Source organism: Lucilia sericata, unplaced genomic scaffold (assembly GCF_015586225.1).
Source record: "Lucilia sericata isolate MDLA Ls3-8-SP2 unplaced genomic scaffold, ASM1558622v1 Contig000249F_arrow, whole genome shotgun sequence".
Taxonomy (NCBI): Eukaryota; Metazoa; Arthropoda; class Insecta; order Diptera; family Calliphoridae; genus Lucilia; species Lucilia sericata.
The window spans coordinates 376,702-402,500 of record NW_023994275.1 but is presented as its reverse complement, the minus strand read 5'-3'; the positions used below and the strand labels follow the sequence as shown (position 1 = coordinate 402,500).

General features: G+C 31.9%; 5 protein-coding genes and 2 pseudogenes across 5 annotated transcripts; all 7 read right to left on the bottom strand.

Annotated features, from left to right (window-relative positions):
• Positions 1–901, bottom strand: part of LOC119602696 — a 1,472-nt pseudogene extending 571 nt beyond the window's left edge.
• A 1,152-nt stretch (positions 902–2,053) lies between these two features.
• Positions 2,054–3,628, bottom strand: LOC119602697 (ryncolin-1-like). Its single transcript, XM_037954345.1, has 6 exons — positions 3,519–3,628; positions 3,358–3,455; positions 3,254–3,294; positions 3,136–3,181; positions 2,540–3,076; positions 2,054–2,311 (listed from the first exon to the last, which is right to left on the bottom strand). Exons 1-6 carry the CDS (start codon positions 3,600–3,602, stop codon positions 2,188–2,190), a joined length of 930 nt encoding a protein of 309 aa, XP_037810273.1. The 5' UTR covers positions 3,603–3,628; the 3' UTR covers positions 2,054–2,187.
• Positions 3,629–6,076: 2,448 nt separating this feature from the next.
• LOC119602699 (ryncolin-1-like) lies at positions 6,077–7,388 on the bottom strand. The gene is made up of 6 exons (XM_037954347.1): positions 7,283–7,388; positions 7,134–7,231; positions 7,034–7,074; positions 6,909–6,954; positions 6,299–6,835; positions 6,077–6,235 (listed from the first exon to the last, which is right to left on the bottom strand). The coding sequence occupies exons 1-6, from the start codon at positions 7,355–7,357 to the stop codon at positions 6,115–6,117; spliced, it is 918 nt and encodes a 305-aa protein (XP_037810275.1). The 5' UTR covers positions 7,358–7,388; the 3' UTR covers positions 6,077–6,114.
• Positions 7,389–11,392: 4,004 nt separating this feature from the next.
• Positions 11,393–14,307, bottom strand: LOC119602694 (fibrinogen C domain-containing protein 1-like). Its single transcript, XM_037954342.1, has 5 exons — positions 14,303–14,307; positions 12,434–12,474; positions 12,323–12,368; positions 11,718–12,251; positions 11,393–11,653 (listed from the first exon to the last, which is right to left on the bottom strand). The coding sequence occupies exons 1-5, from the start codon at positions 14,305–14,307 to the stop codon at positions 11,533–11,535; spliced, it is 747 nt and encodes a 248-aa protein (XP_037810270.1). The 3' UTR covers positions 11,393–11,532.
• Positions 14,308–14,739: 432 nt separating this feature from the next.
• LOC119602693 (fibrinogen C domain-containing protein 1-like) lies at positions 14,740–19,401 on the bottom strand. Its single transcript, XM_037954341.1, has 5 exons — positions 19,367–19,401; positions 15,781–15,821; positions 15,670–15,715; positions 15,065–15,598; positions 14,740–15,000 (listed from the first exon to the last, which is right to left on the bottom strand). Exons 1-5 carry the CDS (start codon positions 19,399–19,401, stop codon positions 14,880–14,882), a joined length of 777 nt encoding a protein of 258 aa, XP_037810269.1. The 3' UTR covers positions 14,740–14,879.
• Positions 19,402–20,600: 1,199 nt separating this feature from the next.
• LOC119602707 lies at positions 20,601–21,909 on the bottom strand. Its single transcript, XM_037954359.1, has 4 exons — positions 21,785–21,909; positions 20,990–21,123; positions 20,897–20,931; positions 20,601–20,826 (listed from the first exon to the last, which is right to left on the bottom strand). Exons 1-4 carry the CDS (start codon positions 21,866–21,868, stop codon positions 20,711–20,713), a joined length of 369 nt encoding a protein of 122 aa, XP_037810287.1. The 5' UTR covers positions 21,869–21,909; the 3' UTR covers positions 20,601–20,710.
• Positions 21,910–21,977: 68 nt separating this feature from the next.
• LOC119602710 lies at positions 21,978–25,117 on the bottom strand (annotated as a pseudogene).
• Positions 25,118–25,799: the final 682 nt, after the last annotated feature.

Genomic DNA, 25,799 nt, shown 5'->3' with positions numbered 1-25,799 from the left:
TCTCCATCGATTTTACCAAAACCCCTTTGATATTCTGCCCAATTACGATAGAAATCTACAGAGCCATCTTGACGTCTTTGTATCAAAATCCAATCACCACCATCAGTTTTAACATCACACTCTACCAGAAATGGATCATTGCTGTATTTTTCCAATTTGATTTTATAAATTCCACTACGTTGTGTACAGGAAGTGGCTTCAGCACAAATTTTTCGGCATAGATTGATTTTCGCTGGCAAATATAGAGAGAGTTTTTAAAAATTATTAAGTTAAAATTGAGATTTATATTACCATTTAAGGGGTAGATTGTCGAAACGTATATCAAAAACTGGTAAATCTGTAAGGAAAACAATGGGTTTTAATCCAAACATGTTTTCTAAATAATATGATTACCTTTTTCCCTTATTGCCTTTAGTTCAAAAAGTTCGTTATATCTAATTGAAAATTGTAAAAATATTTTTGGAAAGTTTGAGAACGTAACAACATTTTGTTTAAATATATTACCTGGAGTCCCATATATTAATCGAATTTTTAATATCTTGTAAGCTGGCAAACATTTTTTTAAGAACCACAATCTCATCAACATAGGTTACAGCCGGGGAATTCTGATAATTATATGTACAGAAGATTAGATTAATAAGAGGTGGTAATGTACTAAATTAAGTGTCTGGGAAATATGTATTGGTTATAAGCCCATCTTATGGTATTGTCACGCCCACTATTGCTAGTCAGTCAATTTTCTTCAAATTTGAAGGAATCTAGCTTTTATATTTTTTGAGATATTCATATTTTAGTATTTACATCATATAGGAGAGATTCGAATATCGGTCAAACTTTGTTGGTGATTTTTGGTTCTATTATAAGAATGAGGGATACGGACGATTTTAGTCTTTCTAAAGGAGTCAAATTGCAGCTCCAAGGCACAAATTTGAAACCACATTTGTACAGTTTTATAGGTTAGGTTGATAGGAGAATGTATCTACATCAAATCCAAAGAAATACACCTAGACCACTGTCGGGCCTGTTGGGCGCTTGTTTTCATGGAAAATTTTGTTTGTAAAAACAAAAACCTTATATAGTATTCACTGAATGTATTATCGTCCGATGTTCAGAAACTCAGTTTCCTGGACGTGATTCCTAAGAATTATACATAAAAATGTATACTAGTATCCCTTTAAAAAAGTACAGTTATTTACGAATTTTCAATAAAAAATTACTCCCTCAGACCGATTTAGTTATTAGGGTGTTCTTATTTTATTTTGTTTACCTCTTTTCTGTTATATAGCATTAAGCTCGATTTTGATTATTGACTTCTTACTGGAACCATTTACTTTAAAGTGGACTAATACCATGTTTAAAATAAATGCTGGATTTATAGTTATTTACAAAAACTAATGAAACTTTATGAAACTTTTTTTATAAATTCATGTTTATTAACACTACGAAATATTTTAGGAAACCACAAATATTTGCTGATAAAACGTATGGAGCGATTACAGTAACATTATTTTAAAAGGAGGTTTAAAATAAAAGTACTAGAAGTATATTTGGTTGAGATATTTGACTTAAAAGTACATGTCTAGAGGTGAAATTCAACACAAACTAGTTTTATAGGAACTGAAATCTCCCTACCAGTATCAGTTCATAATTGACCCTCATATAAGATCCCTAGCCCCCATTTAACCCCTCTAACAGAATCAGTATATTGTCAATAAATCGCGCAAAAATTATGGAAATGTAGGTGCTAGGGTCAAATATGGTTCGATGTTCGCAATACTTCACAGTATAATTATTTGGTGCTTCATATACTATAAGCGAGCTAGATGCAATCATGGATCGATATTACATCACGTATCCTAAAATCCTAAATTAAACAAAACATCTCGTTATACTTCCTTTCTAACATATCGACTGAGATTATTTGAGATAATTTTCCGTTTTCCAGCTTCTCAAAGACCCCATAGCTAATCATAAATGGTTAGATCGTCTTAAAATCTAATACTAATAATATTTGCGACCAATATTTCAATCAATACACTCCAACTTCTTTCGATGAATGAGTCTAAACATTAGAAAATTTTATTAAATTAAAAAATATTTTTTAAATCTAATTAAAATATATTTATGGTCTAAATTATAGGTACTTAGGACTGCAATACAAACAGACATAGACATCAAAATGAATAACTATATGGTTCTACTGCGACGTATCATCATTTTAACATATGGAAGAGACTCATGAATACCACGAAATGCTTTCCAATTAATGCCACTGCCAATAGTATTTTCACCATATTTTCCATTAAGATTACTATAGACGAAAAACATTAAAAGTTGGGATTGTCATAGAGTCCATCAATGTCGGAATTGGTTTGGGAAACAACAAAATAATACATTGGTCTGATCATCTCTAATGTTATCGATATTTTGTTTGACAAATAATCAAATTCTAGATGGAGTTCTAGAAAAACGATAACATTTAATTGCATTTGTCGTTTTCGAAACCGATTCCCATAACGATAAATATAAAAATACACACCTATGATGACAATTTTTATACCACCAAGCCCCCTTAAATTCAACAGCACAACTGCGAACATATTCATCATTGTCACGATCTTTTGTTGAGAATTTCATGCCAATATGATAATGCAGTGAATTTCCCGCTGTTCCCGAATATCTGCCTAATCTTTTCAATTTATACGATTCCGTTTTATTACCTATAGCAAATGCATCATATTTGGCAAATGTTTTAGTGCCATTACCATCTTCCATTACTATCAATAACTCTTGTGGTCCATTGTAAGTTGTTAGAGCATGTAATTTTTTTAGGCCAATAAAAAACTCTCCATCAATGATACCGAAACCTTTTTCATATTCTTTCCAATCTCTATGGAACTCCTCGGAACCATCTTGTCGTTTTTGTATTATCAACCAATCTCCCGTTTCGGTCTCACTATCGCATGCTACATAAAATGGTTCACTACTGTATTGTTCGATTTTAATTTTGTATATACCACTACGTCCGCTGCAGGCGGTAGCGGTGGCACAATCTTTTGGTAGATCGGTGGTATTGCTTTGAAGTAAAATTAATTTAAATGTGAGTTTTGAAGTATATTTCGGCGACTTTCTTACCATATATCGTCCATTTTATCAAAACGTTCATCAAAAAGTGGCAAATCTATGAAGAGAAAAAAGAAGTACATTTAAGGAACGAATCCATTTTATATTAAACCCATATAAAAACCTTTACCTTTCTTTGTTACATTATCGTTGTCCCGTTGTACTTTATTACTAAAAGATTTATAAAAAATTTATTAAATTATTTTAAATTAATTGAATTTCAATAAATATTACTTCGTTTTCAATGCCTGCACTAAACTTTTCAATTCCTTAAAATCCTTGTATAACGCCTTAACAGCTTGTTCACTATCTTCAGTGGTGATATTTTTGAACTGCGAAATAAAAGATTTAAAATGTTCTTAACAATATTTATGATAGAATTTTAACACAAATACCTCTTCGGTATCAGATTTGACAATTGAAATTCTATATATTAATATTATAACAAAAATATACCAACACTTTTTTAATTTCAACATTTCGAATTAGTCTTGTAGTTGTGAAGACGTTGAATTTTTAATAAAAACTAAAAATATTTTAGTAAATGGTTGGATATTTATAAGGTGAATTATATAATTGCACTATTTACTAAAGTTTTATCGATAATAATGTAAAAGTCCGTATGGGTTTTACAGATATCGAGCGATCCCATAATACCACACAACGCGAATATACATATATACATACTTATCATTAAATTGCAGTGTAGTAATTAGCATTTTACAGTGATAATGGTGATAATATGAAGAGCTATTTGCATTGACGCCCATTTGACCTTTTGTGATATGCTTAAGATCTCTAAATATCTATCTGTGGGATAGTGGACTAATCTATTGATATAGTCATATACATATTTACTTATATAACATATATATTTGTCAAAACGTAGTCCCTGTGACTCTACTTGATTGTTCCCAAGAGCTTAATTAACACGATATAACTAATATATCCATTAGTCTGAACTATTCTATAGTTTATGGATAAATCTATTTAGTATTCTATAGAAAACAAAAATTTTGTATACTACCACGATTTACTCATGTGTACATATGTAAATATATATTAGATTTATGCTGTATGTACACATTAGGATATCTTTCGGAATACGGCCTTTAATGCAAATTTTGGATTATAGACGGAGAGAGATCAGTGTTTAAATTACATTTTTTTGTCGAATCGTTATATAATACTATCCCCCGGGGCATATTACCTTGATGAAGAGGTGCTAAAAGGGATTATAAACCGACTCGGCCTTTCCTTGGAACTTTTTTGAGCTGTGGTCGAACCAGAGAGCCATATAATTTGGTACCACCGTTAGCCCACAGATCAGAGTTTCGGATTTTGTCTTGTTTCGTGCAATCCCTTCGGAAGACTTCCCCCGGGGTTTGTTTCCTTTATGAAAGACCATCATCTTGGTGTATTGCAATGCCGGGGTAAAGAGAAGCTACCAGTACCTTTAGTCTGTCTCGACTATAAACTAGTGATGACATTTCACTCCTCGGCTAGTCCTTATATGATTTGACATGGGGTCTAACCAGAGAACCACATAATCTGGTACTATGGGTGGCCAGTTGCCGCAGGACTTGTCCTGTCTGGTCAGTTGGTTAAGGTTCCTTCGGGATCCACGTTGTGGCCGTATTTTAAGCCCAAATTCGCGGGAAGAGTAAGTTGCGGTTAAAAGACTGATGCACGGTGAAATCTATATTTCGGGATAAGTTCGGTGCTATTGCCGAAAGACAATAGATACCCAACAGAGGAGTGACTATGGGAGTAAGCATTGGAAATGAGTTGGTGTTAATTGTATATGATACAGGATGAATATAGGGCTATACGGAACTCATACGCTCGTATGTTCTCTCTTATGAACGTGTCGGATAAATGAGAAGTGTGCTGGGTTGAATGGTGATAGATGAAAGGTATCTTATACAAGTAATACCTTGCCCAGGTATGTTCAGAGTAAACTCTGTTCATACCAGATTTACCACAGTCTGTCACTGTGAGTAAGAACAAAGTCTCGGCTTATTTAATGGATTCGTACTTACGTCTCTACGTGCTATTGCCGACTCAACAGAAATCATCCCATCTGGTTGTGGTTGTAAGCGGAAGTGATGTTTTTGCATATCGGAAGTTAAGCATCGAGGCAGCAATAGTCAGAGATTAGATACCTCAAGTACTTGAGCAAAGTGTACGTATACTGGACCGAAACGTAAATTGCCACCTGCGTGTAAGAAGTACAATGGGGCGTTGGTGAGTCGTTACAAAAGCTCACCCAGTGGTTGAAAAAGACCACGTGAAATATTCCAACACGGCAGGTGTTCAAGTAAAGCACTCGACATTAACTCCGCAGATGAGTGACCGTGGAGCTAAGCGTTGGGAATGAGTTAGTGTCAAGTGTATATGGATGGATGGATAGATGTCTATGGATGTATGTGAAATAAGAATTCGACTTGAGTATTATAATATTAAGATGTGCGAAAACATCGTCCGCTATTGTCCATTATCAAAAACCCTTATCTATAAGGAATATTTTTGGAAAATATTAGGCTCCTAGCTCATTTCATTTATAACCTAACGTGCTTTCAATACGGGCGGACATGGATTTAAAAAGGACCCAGAATATATGTATATACATACTTTTGTGGGTCTACGACCAATATTTCGGACACTATTGTGATTTCATCTCACCTAAAGACGGACTGTCTTAGAATTTTTGGTTTTTATGCGACCAATATTTCAATGTGTTACAAATGGAATCACAAAATCAATATACCCTACTTTACATGTACATATGTCATACTGTGGTTTTTTTTTTGTACTGAAAATACTGATAAAAGTACAATAGTGTACTGAATTCCCTATGAATATGCACATTACATATATCGGGATATATAATCCATACCTTGATAAAAACGAAATATATTTTAAACAAATTTCAAGCTTTTGTATTTCATACATTACACATTTTATACATATATTAATATAAATAACTATTTATATAGTTCTACTGCGACGTATCATCATTTTAACATAAGGAAGAGATTCTGAATAATTTCGAAACGTTTTCCAAATAACACCCTTGCTAGAGTGTACACCATATTTGCCATTGAGATTACTGTGAATGAAAAACTTACAATATTTAGTTACAGAGATATATAATTTAAATCTTATAGCAAACCTGTGATGACAATTAATATACCACCAAGCGCCAGTGTTAACAGTGGCACAATTACTATCACTTACATCATTGTCACGATCTTTAGTTGAAAATTTCATGCCTATATGAATACCCAAAGAATTACCTGCTGTTCCCGAGTAATTACCCAATTTTTTTAATTTATACGATTCCGTTTCATTACCTATGGCAAATGCATCATATTTAGCGAAAGTTTTGGTATCATTCGCATCTTTCATAACAATTAATAATTCTTGAGGTCCGTTGTAGGACGTTAGAGCGTGTAATTTCTTTAAGCCAATAAAAAACTCTCCAGCTATGTCACCGAAACCATTTTCGTAATCCTGCCATTCTCTATAGAAATCTTCGGAACCATCTTGACGTTTCTGTATCACTAACCAATCACCGGTTTCAGTTTCACTATCACATGCCACATAAAATGGTTCTGAACTAAATTGTTCGATTTGTATTTTGTAAATGCCACTCTGTTTGGTGCAGGCGGTAGCTGTGGCGCAATCTTTTGGCAGATTCGTAGTATGGCTTCGAAATAATAAAAACAAATTATAACTGTGTTTTATATAAATTTGTTTCGTATGTATGTATATGTTTTTACCATTTAACATCCATTTTATCAATACGTCCATCAAAAATTGGCATATCTATGAATAACAAATAGAAATGTAGTCAAATATTGAAAATTTTGAACCCCTTTCTGAAGAAAAATTGTAATCAAATTACCTTTCTTTACAGTATTATTGCTTTCCTGGTGTATTTCATATCTAAAAATATATGTATATATAATTAATTATTTATGTTATTTACAATATTTTAATATTACTTCAGTTTCAATTCATTCAATGTTGTTTTGATTTCATTAAAATCATTAAATATTTTTCTTAAAGCCTGTTCACCACCTTCAATTATTATGTTGTTACACTGTAAAAAAAAATAAGTTTGAAAAGTTCTTATAACTTGTTTATTCATTACCTGTTCGTTATCAGCTTTAGCAGCTGTATATTTTAAAAATATTATAAATATTATACAAAAAATTTGTTTCAACATTTTAAGTTTTGTTCGCTGCTGAAAGCTTGTGAATTTTAAGTAAAATTTTTAGTTAAAATATTTCAAATAAAGAATTTATGTACTCTTTATAAATATGAAAAATGCGTTCTATAAAAAATTTAGGTTCTATACGGGTATTCCCAAGCCCATAATACCACAAATTAATTATACCCTACACTACTATAGTGGAGAGGGTATTATGCGTTTGTGCTGATGTTTGTAACACCCAAAAATATTGGTCCTACTCCCACATTAAGTTATAGCAATCGGCTCAGAACCACTTTCTGAGTCGATTTAGCTATGTCCGTCCATCCATCCGTCTGTCTGTCAGTCTGTGTATCCATGTAAACCTTGTGAGCATTCTACAGATCGCAATTTTCAAGATACTTAGATGAAATTTTGCACGTACTCTTCTATTGAAAATTGTTAAAATCGATCCATTATTTCGTATAGCTTTCATACAACCATACCCCCCGAATAGTGTTTTTGTATGTTAAATGTTCTTGTATCACTCCAAAAATCGGCAAAATTTTGTTTTATATAATGATATTGCTGATTTTCGTAAAAATTGGACCTCATTTGACTATATCCCTCATACTAAGTCCCCTTCAGAAAATGACTTGATGGTGAAAATTCACTTATAAACACTAATATCAAGACGATATTCTGCATAAATAACTGATGTAGGCGTAAAACCATCTATCAAAATTTATAAGTATAGGACTATATTAACCCCCTGCCCCTACATAACGCCTCTTTTAGAAAATTCCTGTTTTGTCAACAAAATACTTAATTGTTAAAAAATAATCAAAATTTTATAACATAATCACTGCTGTAGGGTATCATATGGTCGGCCATGTCCGACTATAATTTCAAATTTTTTATTTATTTGCACTATAGTAATTAATTTTTTGTTTTTAACACATTACGACAGCAGACATGGAAAATTCACTACCATTGAACATTCTTTTAACTTTCTGACATCGTAAAATACTACAGTAAAATACTCACGACATATTTAATTGTAGTCCATATATTAGTCAATAGATTACTCTATATATTTGTCGATTAACTAGCTAATGACCTAGGAATAGGTTAGTGTGTAGAATAGTTAGTCAATAGTTCAGTTTGTAGAATAGTCAGACGATACTGGTATATCGTCTGACTATTGTCTAGATTTTAAAATTGGCAATCGACCAGTCCATATTGTAGACAATGGACTAGTTTCTAGATTAGTTAATAGGTTTGTCCATCTTTGTCAAAAAACATATTCTTGTAAAATTTTACAGCGATTTCGATATTTTCATATGTGAACCTTTTATGGCCCGATTCGGAAACAATTTCACAGAGTAATTCATATATACACAAAACATATTCATGTTGTTTCTATCCAGATAACTATATTTATCAATAATATGTGCTTTGAAGTGATTTTCGTATGTGGACCTTATGTGGGAGCATAATTCTTTAGGTATATCTTTATATATGTACATAATATTACAAACATACATATGTAAATAACTATATAGTTCTACTGCGACGTATCATCATTTTATCATAGGAAAGGGATTCTGTAAAACCACGAAAAAATAACGTGTGACAAAATTCATCGAATTATTTTTTGTAGTTTCTGAGAAAACGACTTAAAAATTACGAAAACAACGTAATTTTTTTCGAGTTAGTTTGAAATTTTTACTCATAACTTTTAACGTTGTGAACAATGAATATTTTTGGTGAATTTGGTTTATTTCCTTTGCTTAGTTTTGACGTGAGCGTATTTTAGGCAGACAGACAGACGGACTCAGACAGATCGACTCAGAATTTGATAAGGACCCGGAATATATACTTTGTTGGGTCTCTGATGAATATTTCTTGGTGTTACACACGGAATGACAAACTTATATATACCATCTATCAACACTGATGGTGGTGGAGGGTATAATATATTTTAATACGATAAGGTGAAGGGTTATCAGATTTGTCAAAGCCAAATATAGAACCCTTTAATGTTTAATTGTAAATTCAATTTTTATTATTTCAATATACAGCGATTTTCATTAATTTAGAGGCAAATATTTTATTTTTTTTTCATCCGGATTTAAAATTTGTCATTATTATATTGAGTTGCTTCTAAAAATTTGGTCGAGAGACGCCCATACGAAATATTCGCATTTGAATATTTTAGCTTGTTTTTATATCCCCCACCACCATTAGCGGAGAATTTCAGACTATCTGTTAATTCTTAAGTAGTTTTCTCAGAAACTATAAAAGATAATTCGATGAATTTTGTCACAAATTATTTTTTTTTTGCCCAGGGATCAATTATTTTCAAAATAATAACAATCGATCCAAAATTTCCCATGCCCTCATAGAAAGGTACAAATGTATGTATTCCCGGAAAAGACTTTATCGTGAAACACTCTCTTAAATATACACAAATAATTTGTATGTGTATATATGTAAATATAATAGGAATCTTATTACAAAATTATATCTGTATCGGTCCACAATTGGTCACAAAAACACATATATTAATGTGTTACGAAATTTTATCCGGATCAGAGTAAAACTCGACAGGAATATATTTTGTAAATTTACATATCACACAAGGCCGAATATAAAACTCTAACTTGTTTCTTTTTAGTTTATTTAAGAAATTTCTCTGAAGATGAAAAGCTAACTTTACATGAAGTACTTTAAAGAGGGGACCGGGCCCATCCAAAAATAAAATCTATATATATAAAAATTATTGTGTGTTTGTTTGTATGTATGTTTGAACGATATAGACTACTAAACGGCTGAACCGATTTTATTAAAATTTTCACAGCGAATTCCTGTATGTCTGGAATGGGTAATAGGCTAAATTTTGAAATTCCAAGTGGGCGAGGAGCCACGCCCATATTAAGAAAATATTAAATCCGTATATTTTAGATAATATAAGAGTTAGAGTCCTCAAATTTTGTCGGAGCAACTCTAGTGTCAATATAATTATTTAGAACAAAAAGTAGGCGGACTAGCATTAGGGGGCGTGGCACCTCCCATATAAATTAAATACAAAAATACGTTTATCTTGGAAACTATTACAGTTTTATATAATATAAGAGTTAGAGTCCTCAAATTTTGTCGGAGCAACTTTAGTGTCAATATAATTATTTAGAACAAAAAGTAGGCAGACTAGCATTAGGGGGCGTGGCACCTCCCATATAAATTAAATACAAAAATACGTTTATCTTGGAAACTATTACAGTTAGAATCTTCAAATTTTGCACAAATAACTTTAACATCCATCTAAACATTTTGGGTAATAAATGAGGGGAGCGGCACCTCCCATATTAATTAAAGATACAAATTCGTTTATCTGGAAAACTAATAGAACTAAATACTTCAAATTTTGCACAAAGAACTTAAATATTCATCTGAACATTTTGGAGAAAAAAAAAGCGGATTTTCATCTGGGGGGTCTCGAAGCCCCCATATGAATCAAATAGAAAAATTCGTATATCTGAGAAACTATTAGAGCTAGAATCTTCAAATTTTACATGAAGAACTTTGAAATTCATGGGAACAATTAGAACATAACGGGCGGACTTTCAATGGGGAACTTGGCACCTCCCATATGCATTAAATATACAATTTCGTTTATCTTAGAAACTAATAGAACTTGATTTATAAAATTTTGCACAAATTAGTTTAGTATTCATCTGAACATTTTGGACTTTCATGTGGGGGCTTCAAGCTCAAATAGAAAAATTCGTATATCGGAGAAACTATTAGAGCTAGAATCTTCAAATTTTACATGAAGAACTTTGAAATTCATGTGAACATTTAGAGCATAACGGGCGGACTTTCAATGGGTGGCTTGGCACAACATATATGAATTAAATACAAAATTTCGAGCATATTGGAAACTCTTATATTATTAAAATTTTTTATAGATAGATAGAAATTGGCGATAGATAGAAACTGGCGAACTTGCATTAATTTGCTTGACATCTCTCATATGTAACATATTATAAATCTGGAAAACTATTGTAGTTAGAATCTTCAAAATCGTTAAGTGGGATTTTTATTTATACATATTCCTTTTAGGGTAGCAAAGTACACTGGGTATAGCTAGTTAAATAATACAATTAAGTCGCATATCAGTAGAGTAATGATTTCTTCATGTTAAAAATTTAAAATTGTCGCCTTCTAATCATCATTTTAGCATGTTTTATAGAGACATTGTAGCCACGGAATGATTGCCATGTAATGCCTTTAGCATAATTTGTATCGCCATATTTGCCATTAAGATTGCTGCAGAAATGAATAAACCCATAAATTATTTAACCTCTAAAAACTATAATAAAAATAAACATACCTTACGTGACATTTCTTGTACCACCAAGCCCCTGTATAAACTACCGCACAATTCGATTCATACTCATCATTATCACGATCTTTAGTGCTAAATTTCATGCCCAAATGCGATATTAAACAATCGCCAGCATTTCCCGAATAAACACCTAAATGCTTCAAAGCGTACATTTCACTTTCATTGCCGATAACAAAATTACTATATTTCGCCTGTTTAATTTCATTATTATCTTCCAAAACGATCAGTAACTCCTGTGGTCCATTATAGTTGGTCAGGGCATGCAACTTGTTTAGACCGATAAAGAATTCTCCTTCGATATTGCCAAAACCGTTTTGATATTCGCTCCAATCACGATAGAAATCCACAGAACCATCTTGACGTCTTTGTATTAAAATCCAACCGCCACCTTCAGTTCTAACATCACACTCGACCAGAAATGGTTCACTGCTGTATTTGGTTAGGAGAATTTTATATATGCCACTACGCCGAGTGCAGGAGGTGGCTTCAGCACAACTTCTTGGTAGAACATTGGTTTTACTTTAAAAAAATATTTTTTTTATTAAGTATGATCGGGATATGTTTAAATTATTTTTATAATATGTATATACCATTTGGCTGGAAATTCATCATAGCGTATGTCAAATATTGATGAATCTGTGAAAATTTTTCAGAATTATTAATTACGAATGTTTGTAAAGAATGTTGAAATTTATAGTTACCATTAACTGTACTCTTAAAGCTGTTTTGGGTCTCTTCAAATCTAAAAAGTTGTAATGAAAAATATTGATTTAAGTTATGATTAAATAGGAGCTATAACTAAATATGGACTAAATATCAAAAAAATCTTAATTTTAAGTTAGTTGAACTTTATTTGGCTACCAACTGTTCAAAGAGATTCAAAATCCTCACGATCCCAATCTAGAATAATTCCAACAAACTTGCTGTATGTATATAGGTGGGTTTTTGAAATTTGGATTATGACTCCATCTAGTTATACCCTTCACCACAATCAGTGGTGATAGAGGGTATATATAAGTTTGTCATTCCGTGTGTAACACTAAGAATTATTCATCTGAGACCCAACAAAGTATATATATTCCGGGACCTTATCAAATTCTAAGTCGATTTATTTATGTCCGTCTGTCTGACCGTCTGTCTGTCTGCCTAAAACACGCTCACGTTAAAACTAAGCAAAAGAAATAAACCAAATTCACCGAAAATATTTACTATTGTCCTAAGCAGTTTGGCATTGAAAATCAGCAAAATCGGTTCAAAACGTTAAAAGTTATGAGTAAAAATTTCAGACTACCTCGAAAAAATTACAGTTTTTTCGTAATTCTTAAGTCGTTTTCTCAGAAACTACAAAAGATAATTCGATGAATTTTGTCACACATTATTTTTTTTACCCAGGGATCAATTATGTTGAAAATCAATATAATCGATCCTAAATTTCCCATAGCCCCCATACAAAGGTATATATTCCCGGAAATTAGTTTATCTTTAATAACTCCCTCAAATATTTCAGTATCAACACAAAATTTGGTACATGCAAATATAATATAAACAGAAATCATACTATCAACGTAGATCTCAGTCGGTCCACAATTGGTCATAGCTCCCATATAAAGTCCACTTTCGAAAATCACCTAAACGCATATATTTCATTGAATTATAAAGTTATCGGCATAAAATTCGACACAAATATTTTGTATATACATACAAATCATTCTACCAAATTTTTTACGGATCGGTCCATTTTTGGTCATAGCTCCCATATAAGGCCCACTTCCGAAAATCACTTAAAAACAAATATTTCACTGTCAAATATATTTATCGTAATAAAATTCGACATAAATATATTTTGTATAAATATGAATGACTCTACTAAATTTTTTCCGCATAGGCCCATAATTGGTCATAGCTCCCATATAAGGTCCACTTCCGAAAATCACTTAAACACATATATTTAATTGAATTCTAAAGCTATAGAGATAAAATTTAACTTGAATATGTTTTGTATACATACAAATCATTCTACCAAATTTTTTACGGATCGGTCACTATTGGTCATAGCTCCCATATAAGGCCCACTTCCCAAAATCACTTAAAAGCACATATTTCATTGTCAAATAAAGCTATATACATAGATAAAATTCGACACAAATATGTTTTGTCTAAATATAAATCACTCTACGAAAGTTTTTCCGGATGGGCACATAATTGGTCATAGCTCCCATATAAGGTTCACTTCCGAAAATCACTTACACGCATATATTTCATTGAATTCTAAAGCTATAGGGATAAAATTCGACTTGAATATGTTTTGTGTACATATATGTACATCATTCTACCAATTTCACAACTCCCATATAAGCACATTGACAATCAAAGTTATTAAGATTATTAAAATTCGGCATAGCCGAATATAGCACTCTTACTTGTTTTTGCTTAAAATTAGTTTTAAGTGATTTCAGAAATGTATTCCCGGAATTTCGGTAGAATGTCCAAAAAATTTGCAAAAAAGTCAAACTCAGATACCATTCATCACATCAGGTTTTCTAGATATCGTCTCATAAAGTTTGAAAAACTCCATTTTAACCTCCATTCGAGATATCAAACCATTCATCACATCAGGTTTTCTAGATATCGTCTCATAAAGTTTGAAAAACTCCGTTTTAACCTCCATTCGAGATATCAAACGTAAGAAAATTCTGCACTGATCAGTTATGTTGAACTGAAAGGAGGATATCTATACATATACTCCATCAGATCCGAACAAATCTCGGCGAAAACCTCTTATATAGATATCTATGAGAAGAACTCGGGTTCTTGGACTTTCAATGGGTGGCTTGGCACAACATATATGAATTAAATACAAAATTTCGAGCATATTGGAAACTCTTATATTATTAAAATTTTTTATAGATAGATAGAAATTGGCGATAGATAGAAACTGGCGAACTTGCATTAATTTGCTTGACATCTCTCATATGTAACATATTATAAATCTGGAAAACTATTGTAGTTAGAATCTTCAAAATCGTTAAGTGGGATTTTTATTTATACATATTCCTTTTAGGGTAGCAAAGTACACTGGGTATAGCTAGTTAAATAATACAATTAAGTCGCATATCAGTAGAGTAATGATTTCTTCATGTTAAAAATTTAAAATTGTCGCCTTCTAATCATCATTTTAGCATGTTTTATAGAGACATTGTAGCCACGGAATGATTGCCATGTAATGCCTTTAGCATAATTTGTATCGCCATATTTGCCATTAAGATTGCTGCAGAAATGAATAAACCCATAAATTATTTAACCTCTAAAAACTATAATAAAAATAAACATACCTTACGTGACATTTCTTGTACCACCAAGCCCCTGTATAAACTACCGCACAATTCGATTCATACTCATCATTATCACGATCTTTAGTGCTAAATTTCATGCCCAAATGCGATATTAAACAATCGCCAGCATTTCCCGAATAAACACCTAAATGCTTCAAAGCGTACATTTCACTTTCATTGCCGATAACAAAATTACTATATTTCGCCTGTTTAATTTCATTATTATCTTCCAAAACGATCAGTAACTCCTGTGGTCCATTATAGTTGGTCAGGGCATGCAACTTGTTTAGACCGATAAAGAATTCTCCTTCGATATTGCCAAAACCGTTTTGATATTCGCTCCAATCACGATAGAAATCCACAGAACCATCTTGACGTCTTTGTATTAAAATCCAACCGCCACCTTCAGTTCTAACATCACACTCGACCAGAAATGGTTCACTGCTGTATTTGGTTAGGAGAATTTTATATATGCCACTACGCCGAGTGCAGGAGGTGGCTTCAGCACAACTTCTTGGTAGAACATTGGTTTTACTTTAAAAAAATATTTTTTTTATTAAGTATGATCGGGATATGTTTAAATTATTTTTATAATATGTATATACCATTTGGCTGGAAATTCATCATAGCGTATGTCAAATATTGATGAATCTGTGAAAATTTTTCAGAATTATTAATTACGAATGTTTGTAAAGAATGTTGAAATTTATAGTTACCATTAACTGTACTCTTAAAGCTGTTTTGGGTCTCTTCAAATCTAAAAAGTTGTAATGAAAAATATTGATTTAAGTTATGATTAAATAGGAGCTATAACTAAATATGGACTAAATATCAAAAAAATCTTAATTTTAAGTTAGTTGAACTTTATTTGGCTACCAACTGTTCAAAGAGATTCAAAATCCTCACGATCCCAATCTAGAATAATTCCAACAAACTTGCTGTATGTATATAGGTGGGTTTTTGAAATTTGGATTATGACTCCATCTAGTTATACCCTTCACCACAATCAGTGGTGATAGAGGGTATATATAAGTTTGTCATTCCGTGTGTAACACTAAGAATTATTCATCTGAGACCCAACAAAGTATATATATTCCGGGACCTTATCAAATTCTAAGTCGATTTATTTATGTCCGTCTGTCTGACCGTCTGTCTGTCTGCCTAAAACACGCTCACGTTAAAACTAAGCAAAAGAAATAAACCAAATTCACCGAAAATATTTACTATTGTCCTAAGCAGTTTGGCATTGAAAATCAGCAAAATCGGTTCAAAACGTTAAAAGTTATGAGTAAAAATTTCAGACTACCTCGAAAAAATTACAGTTTTTTCGTAATTCTTAAGTCGTTTTCTCAGAAACTACAAAAGATAATTCGATGAATTTTGTCACACATTATTTTTTTTACCCAGGGATCAATTATGTTGAAAATCAATATAATCGATCCTAAATTTCCCATAGCCCCCATACAAAGGTATATATTCCCGGAAATTAGTTTATCTTTAATAACTCCCTCAAATATTTCAGTATCAACACAAAATTTGGTACATGCAAATATAATATAAACAGAAATCATACTATCAACGTAGATCTCAGTCGGTCCACAATTGGTCATAGCTCCCATATAAAGTCCACTTTCGAAAATCACCTAAACGCATATATTTCATTGAATTATAAAGTTATCGGCATAAAATTCGACACAAATATTTTGTATATACATACAAATCATTCTACCAAATTTTTTACGGATCGGTCCATTTTTGGTCATAGCTCCCATATAAGGCCCACTTCCGAAAATCACTTAAAAACAAATATTTCACTGTCAAATATATTTATCGTAATAAAATTCGACATAAATATATTTTGTATAAATATGAATGACTCTACTAAATTTTTTCCGCATAGGCCCATAATTGGTCATAGCTCCCATATAAGGTCCACTTCCGAAAATCACTTAAACACATATATTTAATTGAATTCTAAAGCTATAGAGATAAAATTTAACTTGAATATGTTTTGTATACATACAAATCATTCTACCAAATTTTTTACGGATCGGTCACTATTGGTCATAGCTCCCATATAAGGCCCACTTCCCAAAATCACTTAAAAGCACATATTTCATTGTCAAATAAAGCTATATACATAGATAAAATTCGACACAAATATGTTTTGTCTAAATATAAATCACTCTACGAAAGTTTTTCCGGATGGGCACATAATTGGTCATAGCTCCCATATAAGGTTCACTTCCGAAAATCACTTACACGCATATATTTCATTGAATTCTAAAGCTATAGGGATAAAATTCGACTTGAATATGTTTTGTGTACATATATGTACATCATTCTACCAATTTCACAACTCCCATATAAGCACATTGACAATCAAAGTTATTAAGATTATTAAAATTCGGCATAGCCGAATATAGCACTCTTACTTGTTTTTGCTTAAAATTAGTTTTAAGTGATTTCAGAAATGTATTCCCGGAATTTCGGTAGAATGTCCAAAAAATTTGCAAAAAAGTCAAACTCAGATACCATTCATCACATCAGGTTTTCTAGATATCGTCTCATAAAGTTTGAAAAACTCCATTTTAACCTCCATTCGAGATATCAAACCATTCATCACATCAGGTTTTCTAGATATCGTCTCATAAAGTTTGAAAAACTCCGTTTTAACCTCCATTCGAGATATCAAACGTAAGAAAATTCTGCACTGATCAGTTATGTTGAACTGAAAGGAGGATATCTATACATATACTCCATCAGATCCGAACAAATCTCGGCGAAAACCTCTTATATAGATATCTATGAGAAGAACTCGGGTTCTTGGGCGTATTAACCTATAATTTTCAGTCAGTGTTCTTGAGCGGTATAATATCTGGAATACCGTCACTCTTGAGAAATTTAGATTTCGACGATCCTGTGCTTTCACTGAGACACCATCATGGATTTAGAAGGCTTTTCGCCTTCCTGTTGTTAAGGTCAACGCATAGGATCATTGATCATCTCTCTCGCCCATATTACGTTGAACGGTTTTGCATTCGTCATGTTAACTGTGTCGAGTTACCTTTCCTTTGTAGCCGATTATTATCGATTATTTCATTGCCGATTATTATCGAGTGGCCTGCTACCCATTTACCTCTATAAGAGTATTCGGTTAAGGCCCTCTTAGAGTTCAATGCACTTCTGACCTCTAGAAGAGTATTCAGTTGAGGTCCTCTTAGAGTCTCATGTGGTCTTATATATCACCTTCTGAATATTGGTAAATACATTCTGAATATTGGTATATACATTCCGATATTACACAGACTTCTACCTGGAAACTAGGGTTGCGATTAGATAGATGGCAGTATTTTTAGGTTTATGGGTTTCCAGTTTTATACCCGGATTTCCACGGGTTTTTGTTTTAATGTTCCGAAAGACCACGATCAGAGCCTCAAAGTTTCCCACAATGTCTATCTCTAGTATGCGATCGGTCATGTTTGATGTTTGTGTATAGCCTGCCAGTATGATCCAGTATCTACCAATGTCGAGTCCTATAAAAGATTTTGGTCAATTCCCCCGATATCTTAATTATGCACCAATATTAACCAAATTTTATACAAGTATGTTCTAAGTCAGGATATCTAGTATATCAGATATAACCGACAATACCTTTTTATTTGTTTCATTTCATTTTTGTTGTTTAACAAACTCTTTACCTTGAATTACACTGCTCAAGTCCATTTTAAGGTCATTCAAATTGTTAAAAATCTTTTTAAGAATCACAATCTCATCGACATACGTTACCGTATTTGATCCCTACAAAATATTAATGACATCATTACAATTTAATTTTATTTTTTCTGATTTCATTTTTAACAACCTCACATTCATGACCAAATACGAGCCCATTGATAGCAATTAAACTTAATATTAAAATATTTAAATTCATATTTTTATCGCACAAAAAAAAAAAAAAAACAAACACGCTCAAAAACAGGAACTTTATTAACCAGATGCTGTATGGAAACTGAATAAAATTTCTTGGATGAAATTATAATTTATATGTCATTTTAGAGAACAAAAAATTAAAAAAAAAGAACAAAAAATTATTTTAAGAAAAGATATGAGGTGAAGAACTGTAGGTAGGATAGAACCTAAATACGAGGGTTATTTGTGAAGTTTCATATTATTCTTAGTTGTAATGAACATTTTGGAAGTATAATATTGTTTAATACTATAAACATTTACTAGAACTGATGGAAAAGTAATACGAAAAAAAACCTAAATTTTTTGAAACAATAATTTACATTCAATTACTTTTCACTCACTTTACCTTCATCGTAGAGGAACATTTAGTTTGTGTGATTAATTTATTGTTATCAGTCTTTTATAGAGTAAAAATTGTGGGTTTTATTTATTTACAAATTCTTTGTGTTTCGGAGATTTACCGTTTATTTGCTTGTTTATTATTCTTTCGAAATAAATATGTGCGTTTTGGATTCATTAGTGTTTTTACACCCACTATTAAAAATGGGTGTATGTATATATTTTCCCCATCCGTTTGTAACAAATCGAAATATTGGTCTAAAAACATATGTACATATATTATATACATATATGTAAATATATTCTGTGACTTTATTAAATTGTAAAAACATAGTGCATATCCGTCTGTCTGTTGATATCACGATAGGGTTCGAAAGGGGGCTCAAAAAGAATTGTTTGGCATTGAAAATGGGAAATATAGGAATACCACTTAAATACTGAGAAACACATATGTTAATTATGCAGCAATCCTAAAAAAATATTCCACTAGTTGATTTCCACAAGAAAGCAATTATTATGATAAGTATGGAGAATGTCGGCCCATATTTGACCTTATATGATGGCATCCATAGACTTGTCATGTTACTGTATATAGCTATAGTCTATAGAAGAATCCAGAGAATTGTTCGTAGAATACTACTAATACATAAACTATAGTATAGTCTATTATCTAATCTATAGTCTGGTCTAGTCTAGCCAAGTCTAGTCTAGTCTAGTCTAGTCTATAGTCTAGTCTGCAGTCGAGTCTATAGTATAGTCTATAGTCTAGTCTATAGTCTAGTCTATAGTCTAGTCTATAGTCTAGTCTATAGTCTAGTGTATAGTCTAGTCTATAGTCTAGTCTATAGTCTAGTCTATAGTCTCGTCTATAGTCTAGTCTATAGTCTAGTCTATAGTCTAGTCTATAGTCTAGTCTATAGTCTAGTCTATAGTCTAGTCTATAGTCTAGTCTATAGTCTAGTGTATAGTCTATAGTCTGGTTTATAGTCTGGTCTATAGTCTAACCTATAGTCTAGTTGTTTAAAAACGATGGATATTCTTATTTTCATAAATAATATCGTCCCTAAGCTAAGCTACCTCGTAAACACGACGAATAAGATGCGCGGCACAAACCTTTAGAAAAGCATTGGCTAGACTCAAGGTAAAAAATGTGTGGCTATGTGTTATTTTGGGTTTTGAAATGATCGTGTGCGAACTTATTTTTGAATTGTATCAACATATGTATGTAAAAATTTGAAATACTTTATTAGTTTATAACAATAAGTAATAAATAAGTAATATCTGTTTGCAATAATCCCATTTGCTTCATACAGATCTGCTTTCCGTAGCAGATTTTCATAAAAATTTATTAGTATTTAAAATATTGGAGTTTTTCACAATACGATTCGGCAAATCTATTCTAGTGGATTTCGTTTTCATGACAATCTTCTTATATTGATTATTGGGTAAAACTGAAATTAAAAGATAAAAAAAATTTAGTGTAAAATACTATACTTTTCACAATTACGATTCATTAATTACCCTTTCTATAAAACATTACATTCGTATCAATTGGGCTAAGGAGGAAGGAATTTGTTAATTGTAAATTAATAAGTAATTAGACGTTATAAGTACATTGCTCTTAAAGTAGCCTTTATATTATTTAAACCTTTTGCAGTTGTATCATGGATATCCTTTGACATGTCCAGCAAATCGTTAAATGCTTTTGAATAGGTATACAACCCAACCTCTAGAATGGGTTTCGTCCACTAAAAATTAGAAAATAAAATGAAATTGGGAAATTCTGCATAAATAACCTTAATGCAAACGTACATAAATCGTTCGACCAAAATGTATAAGTATAAGCCCTTATGTATTTCGGAATAAAGGTAAAAAAACAACTTAAATCTACTAATCCACATTTTTAAACATACTTACTGTCCTAGGGTCATGTCCGACTATACGTTCTTACATGTTTTACTATTTCATTGACCAGTCAATGGTCTAGACTACTTGCTAGTCTATGGTCTCGACTGTTGACTACTCTATGGTCTAGTATATTGTATAGGTCTATGCTCCACTGTTTAGTTTTTAGACTTCACTATGGTGTAGTCTATTGAGTAGGTTATGGACTAGTCTATGGTCTAGTCTTTTTACTACTCTATGGACTAGTTTACTGATTCGTCTGTGGTCTAAGCAATGGACTACTCCAGTCTATTGTTTAGTGTTTAGACTACATGTCTAGTCTATGGTCTAGTATATTGACTAGTCCACAGTCTATGTTTTAGTCTTTGACTACTCTATCGATTAGTTTAACGATTCATTTCCATGGACTATTTAGAGAATTCTTAGTCAAGTTCCTTGCGAAAGTAGTGACTGTAAACATCAGGGTCTTACATATATATAAAAAATGATCACTTGAGAACTTACATCTAAACCAGATTCGTCCGCAATAATATTCCGTAAACAAATTATTGAAAATAAAATGGATAGATACAATTTAAAACTATACATTATTTAACTAAAAACAAAATCTTTACACTAGAAATTGTAAAATACAACTGAATGAAATAGAATTTCCAATAAAGTATAAATAAAAATTGTAATAAAACACGATATAAAGTTTATTTAAAATTATACTTGAGGTTTTTTTATTACAATTACTATGTACATATTATATAGATGGACTAATTCTAATTATATGGTTCTACTGCGTCGTATCATCATTTTAACATAAGTAAGAGAAACATTGTGACCACGAAATGTTTTCCAATTGATGCCCTTGCCATGAGTATTGTCGCCATATTTGCCATTAAGATTGCTATAAATATGTATTAAAACAATTCAATAAATAATATATAAGAAATAAAAATAATGCAAATATACCTGTTATGACAGTAAGTATACCACCATGCCCCTGTATACGAAACCGCACAACTACCATTTGCATGTTCATCATTGTCTCGATCTTTGGTTGAAAATTTCATGCCAATCTGCCGTTGAAAAGAATTTCCTGCTGTTCCAGTATATTTTCCCAGTCTTTTCAGTTTATAGGATTCAGTTTCATTGCCTATGGCAAATGCATCATATTTGGCGTATGCTCTAGTCGCATTAAAATCTTCCATTACAATCAACAATTCCTGGGGACCATTATAGTTAGTAAGAGCGTGTAATTTTCTTAAGCCTATAAAAACTCTCCTTCAATGTCACCAAAACCTTTTTCATATTCCAGCCAATCTCTATAGAAATCCACTGAACCATCTTGACGTCTTTGTATTACCAACCAATCACCGTTTTCGGTTTCATCATCACAAGGCACATAGAAGGGTTCATTGCTGTACTGCTCGACTTGAATTTTGTATATACCACTGCGTTTAGTACACGCTGTGGCGGCAGCGCAATCTTTAGGTAGAGTTGTCCTGTGGCTTTAAAAAGGAGATTTAATTTATAGATTTCAGGATATAAAAATCTTTAAATTCTTCGTATCATTTATCGCATATAAATAGTGGTGCTGCACCCTCCTTGAATTATACAAATTGGTTATGAATTATATTTCACAACCCAACAACATTGCAAAAAGTCGGAAGAGTTTACAATTTTGTAAATAGATTTTTGTGTCTTTATACTTGAATTTTAATCACAATACTGCGATTAATAAACCAGTTTATGAGCGTTAAAGTCATCTTCTGAAGCAGAACTTTATACTTTTAAGAATTTTTTTCTGAAACGGGACCTTAAGATGGGGTATGGTCAATTATGGGGCTAAAAAAAATTAATAAGGCAGTTTACGATCGTTAAAGTAATATTCTGAGGCGGGTAATTTAAAATTTAGGTTGTTAGTTAGTTGTTAGTTAGTTAGTTAGTTAGGTAGTTAGTAGTTAGTTAGTTAGTTTATTTCGTTCGTTGTTAGTTATTTAGTAGTTAGTAGTTTAGTCTTAGTTTCGTTCGTTAGTTAGTTTAGTTCGTTCGTTCGTTTATTCGTTTCAGTTCGTTCGTTTCCGTTAGTTAGTTCGTTGTTCGTTGTTCGTTAGTATCGTTCGTTCGTTCGTTATTTCTTCTTCGTTCGTTCGTTAGTTTCGTTCGTTCTTGGTTCGTTGTTGTTCTTTGTTCGTTCGTTCGTTCGTTCGTTCGTTCGTTCGTTCGTTCGTTTCGTTATTTCGTTCGTTTCGTTTCGTTGTTCGTTCGTTCGTTCGTTCGTTCGTTCGTTTCGTTCGTTCGTTCGTTCGTTCGTTTCGTTCGTTTCGTTCGTTCGTTCGTTCTTCGTTCGTTCGTTCGTTCGTTTCGTTCGTTCGTTCGTTTCGTTCGTTTTCGTTCGTTCGTTCGTCGTTCGTTCGTTCGTTCGTTCGTTAGTTCGTTTCGTCGTTCGTTCGTTTCGTTCGTTCGTTTCGTTCGTTCGTTAGTTCGTTCGTTCGTTCGTTCTTCGTTCTTTCGTTCTTCGTTTCTTAGTTAGTTCGTTCGTTCGTTCGTTCTTTAGTTCGTTTCGTTCGTTAGTTCGTTCTTAGTTAGTTCGTTAGTTAGTTCGTTCGTTCGTTCTTCGTCGTTCGTTCGTTCGTTCGTTCGTTCGTTCGTTCGTTTCGTTGTCGTTCGTTCGTCGTTCGTTTCGTTCGTTTTTCGTTCGTTCTTTCGTTCGTTCGTTTCGTTCGTTAGTTCGTTCGTTCGTTCGTTCGTTCGTTCTTGTTCGTTAGTTCGTTCGTTCGTTCGTTTGTTAGTTCGTTCGTTCGTTCGTTCGTTCGTTCGTTCGTTCGTTTCGTTCGTTCGTTAGTTTTTATTCGTTGTTCGTTCGTTCGTTAGTTCTTCGTTCGTTAGTTAGTTAGTTAGTTATTTAGTTAGTTCGTTCGTTCTTAGTTTGTTAGTTATTCGTTAGTTCGTTTTTTAGTTAGTTAGTTAGTTAGTTTAGGAAGTTAGTTAGTTAGTTAGTTAGTTAGGAGTTAGTAGTTGTTCACCACTTTTTCACCAAATCGAATGAACGGAATTTGACGATTGCTGAGCATATCGAATCTTTTTTTTTGTATTACCAAGTCTTTGGCGAAATTAGTTGCGAAATTAGCGACGCATACTAGATACATATACAACTACATTATGATTGGAAAATTTTAGGCTTTACAACCTGTAGACTGAATATTTTAATCATCGGACAACAGTTCCGCTTTAAGGGTGATTCAATCATATTTATAGTACCTATAAGTAAGTATATTGTCTTACCAGTGTTCAGGCATCTGATCCACCCGCACATCAAAGAATGGCAAATCTGCTAATGAAATAAATTGTAATGTTAAATATAGGAAATTTTTAAATATAGAAAAATATAACAAGCTTTTTTATATCGCTTTTAATTTTAAATAATATTCATCTCACCGTTTTCCACACATTTGTTGCTTTCCTGACACACTCCTTCACTATATATTAACAATGACAATTTATAAATAAATAAACTATAGAAAATTGTAATAATTTGAAATTACTTTGATTTCAGATCTTTCACTATGCTTTTTATATCCTCAAAATCATTGAATATTTTTTTGAGCGCACGTTCTCCGCCTTCAATTAAGATTTTGTTACACTGTAAAAATTATTGTTAGAAAGTTTTTAAAGAAGATCTATCAATAATAACCAAATACCTCCTCTGCATCCGCTTTAATCATTTGAAATTTAAACAAATTTAGGAAAATTAAAAACAAAATACACGAAACGATTTTTAAATTAAACATTTCTAAGTTGATGTGAAGATCACAGATTCTTAATAATAATTAAAAGCTACTTTTTAAAATTATTTTATTAAATGTATTCTTATAATTTGCTTGATTATATTTACACCATTTACGATAATAAAGAAAATGCTGATACCATTATTGCCTTAAAATTATAAACTAAAGTAAATTAGCACCCCGATTCTCAATGGCTAAGAGGTTTACGTATGAAATAATTTAATTTAGACTGTGATTTATATAACCCAGTAATACTGTTTTGTAGTTATATCATCTGAATTTCTTTATATATGGAAATGGTGTTATTTTTGTGTGCAAATTATGTTGATGTTGATAATAACGAATTTCTCAAATACATGTATACGAATAGATCTTTTAGGTGAATCCCAGAAATTTCTTATCAACTAAAAATTGAGAAATATAAAAATAAATGAAAATGTTTACAATTACACCCTATAATAAGTTTAAGTAGATCTAAGTGCTTCAAAATCAAATTACGAATGAAAATGTTCCCTTTTTCGCAGTGAAATTCTTCTTTAAAATATTTCTTAAATTTTTATAAAATATTTTATTAAACATTAAAAAAAAATTGTATTTTAAAGATATCAAAATTGCAGATCTCGACCAAAAATACTAACTATGTTATGTGCTTATATTTTATTAGACTATACTATAGACTGTACTATGTACTAGACTATAGCCTAAACTACAGACTAGGTTATAAACAAAGACTATAGACA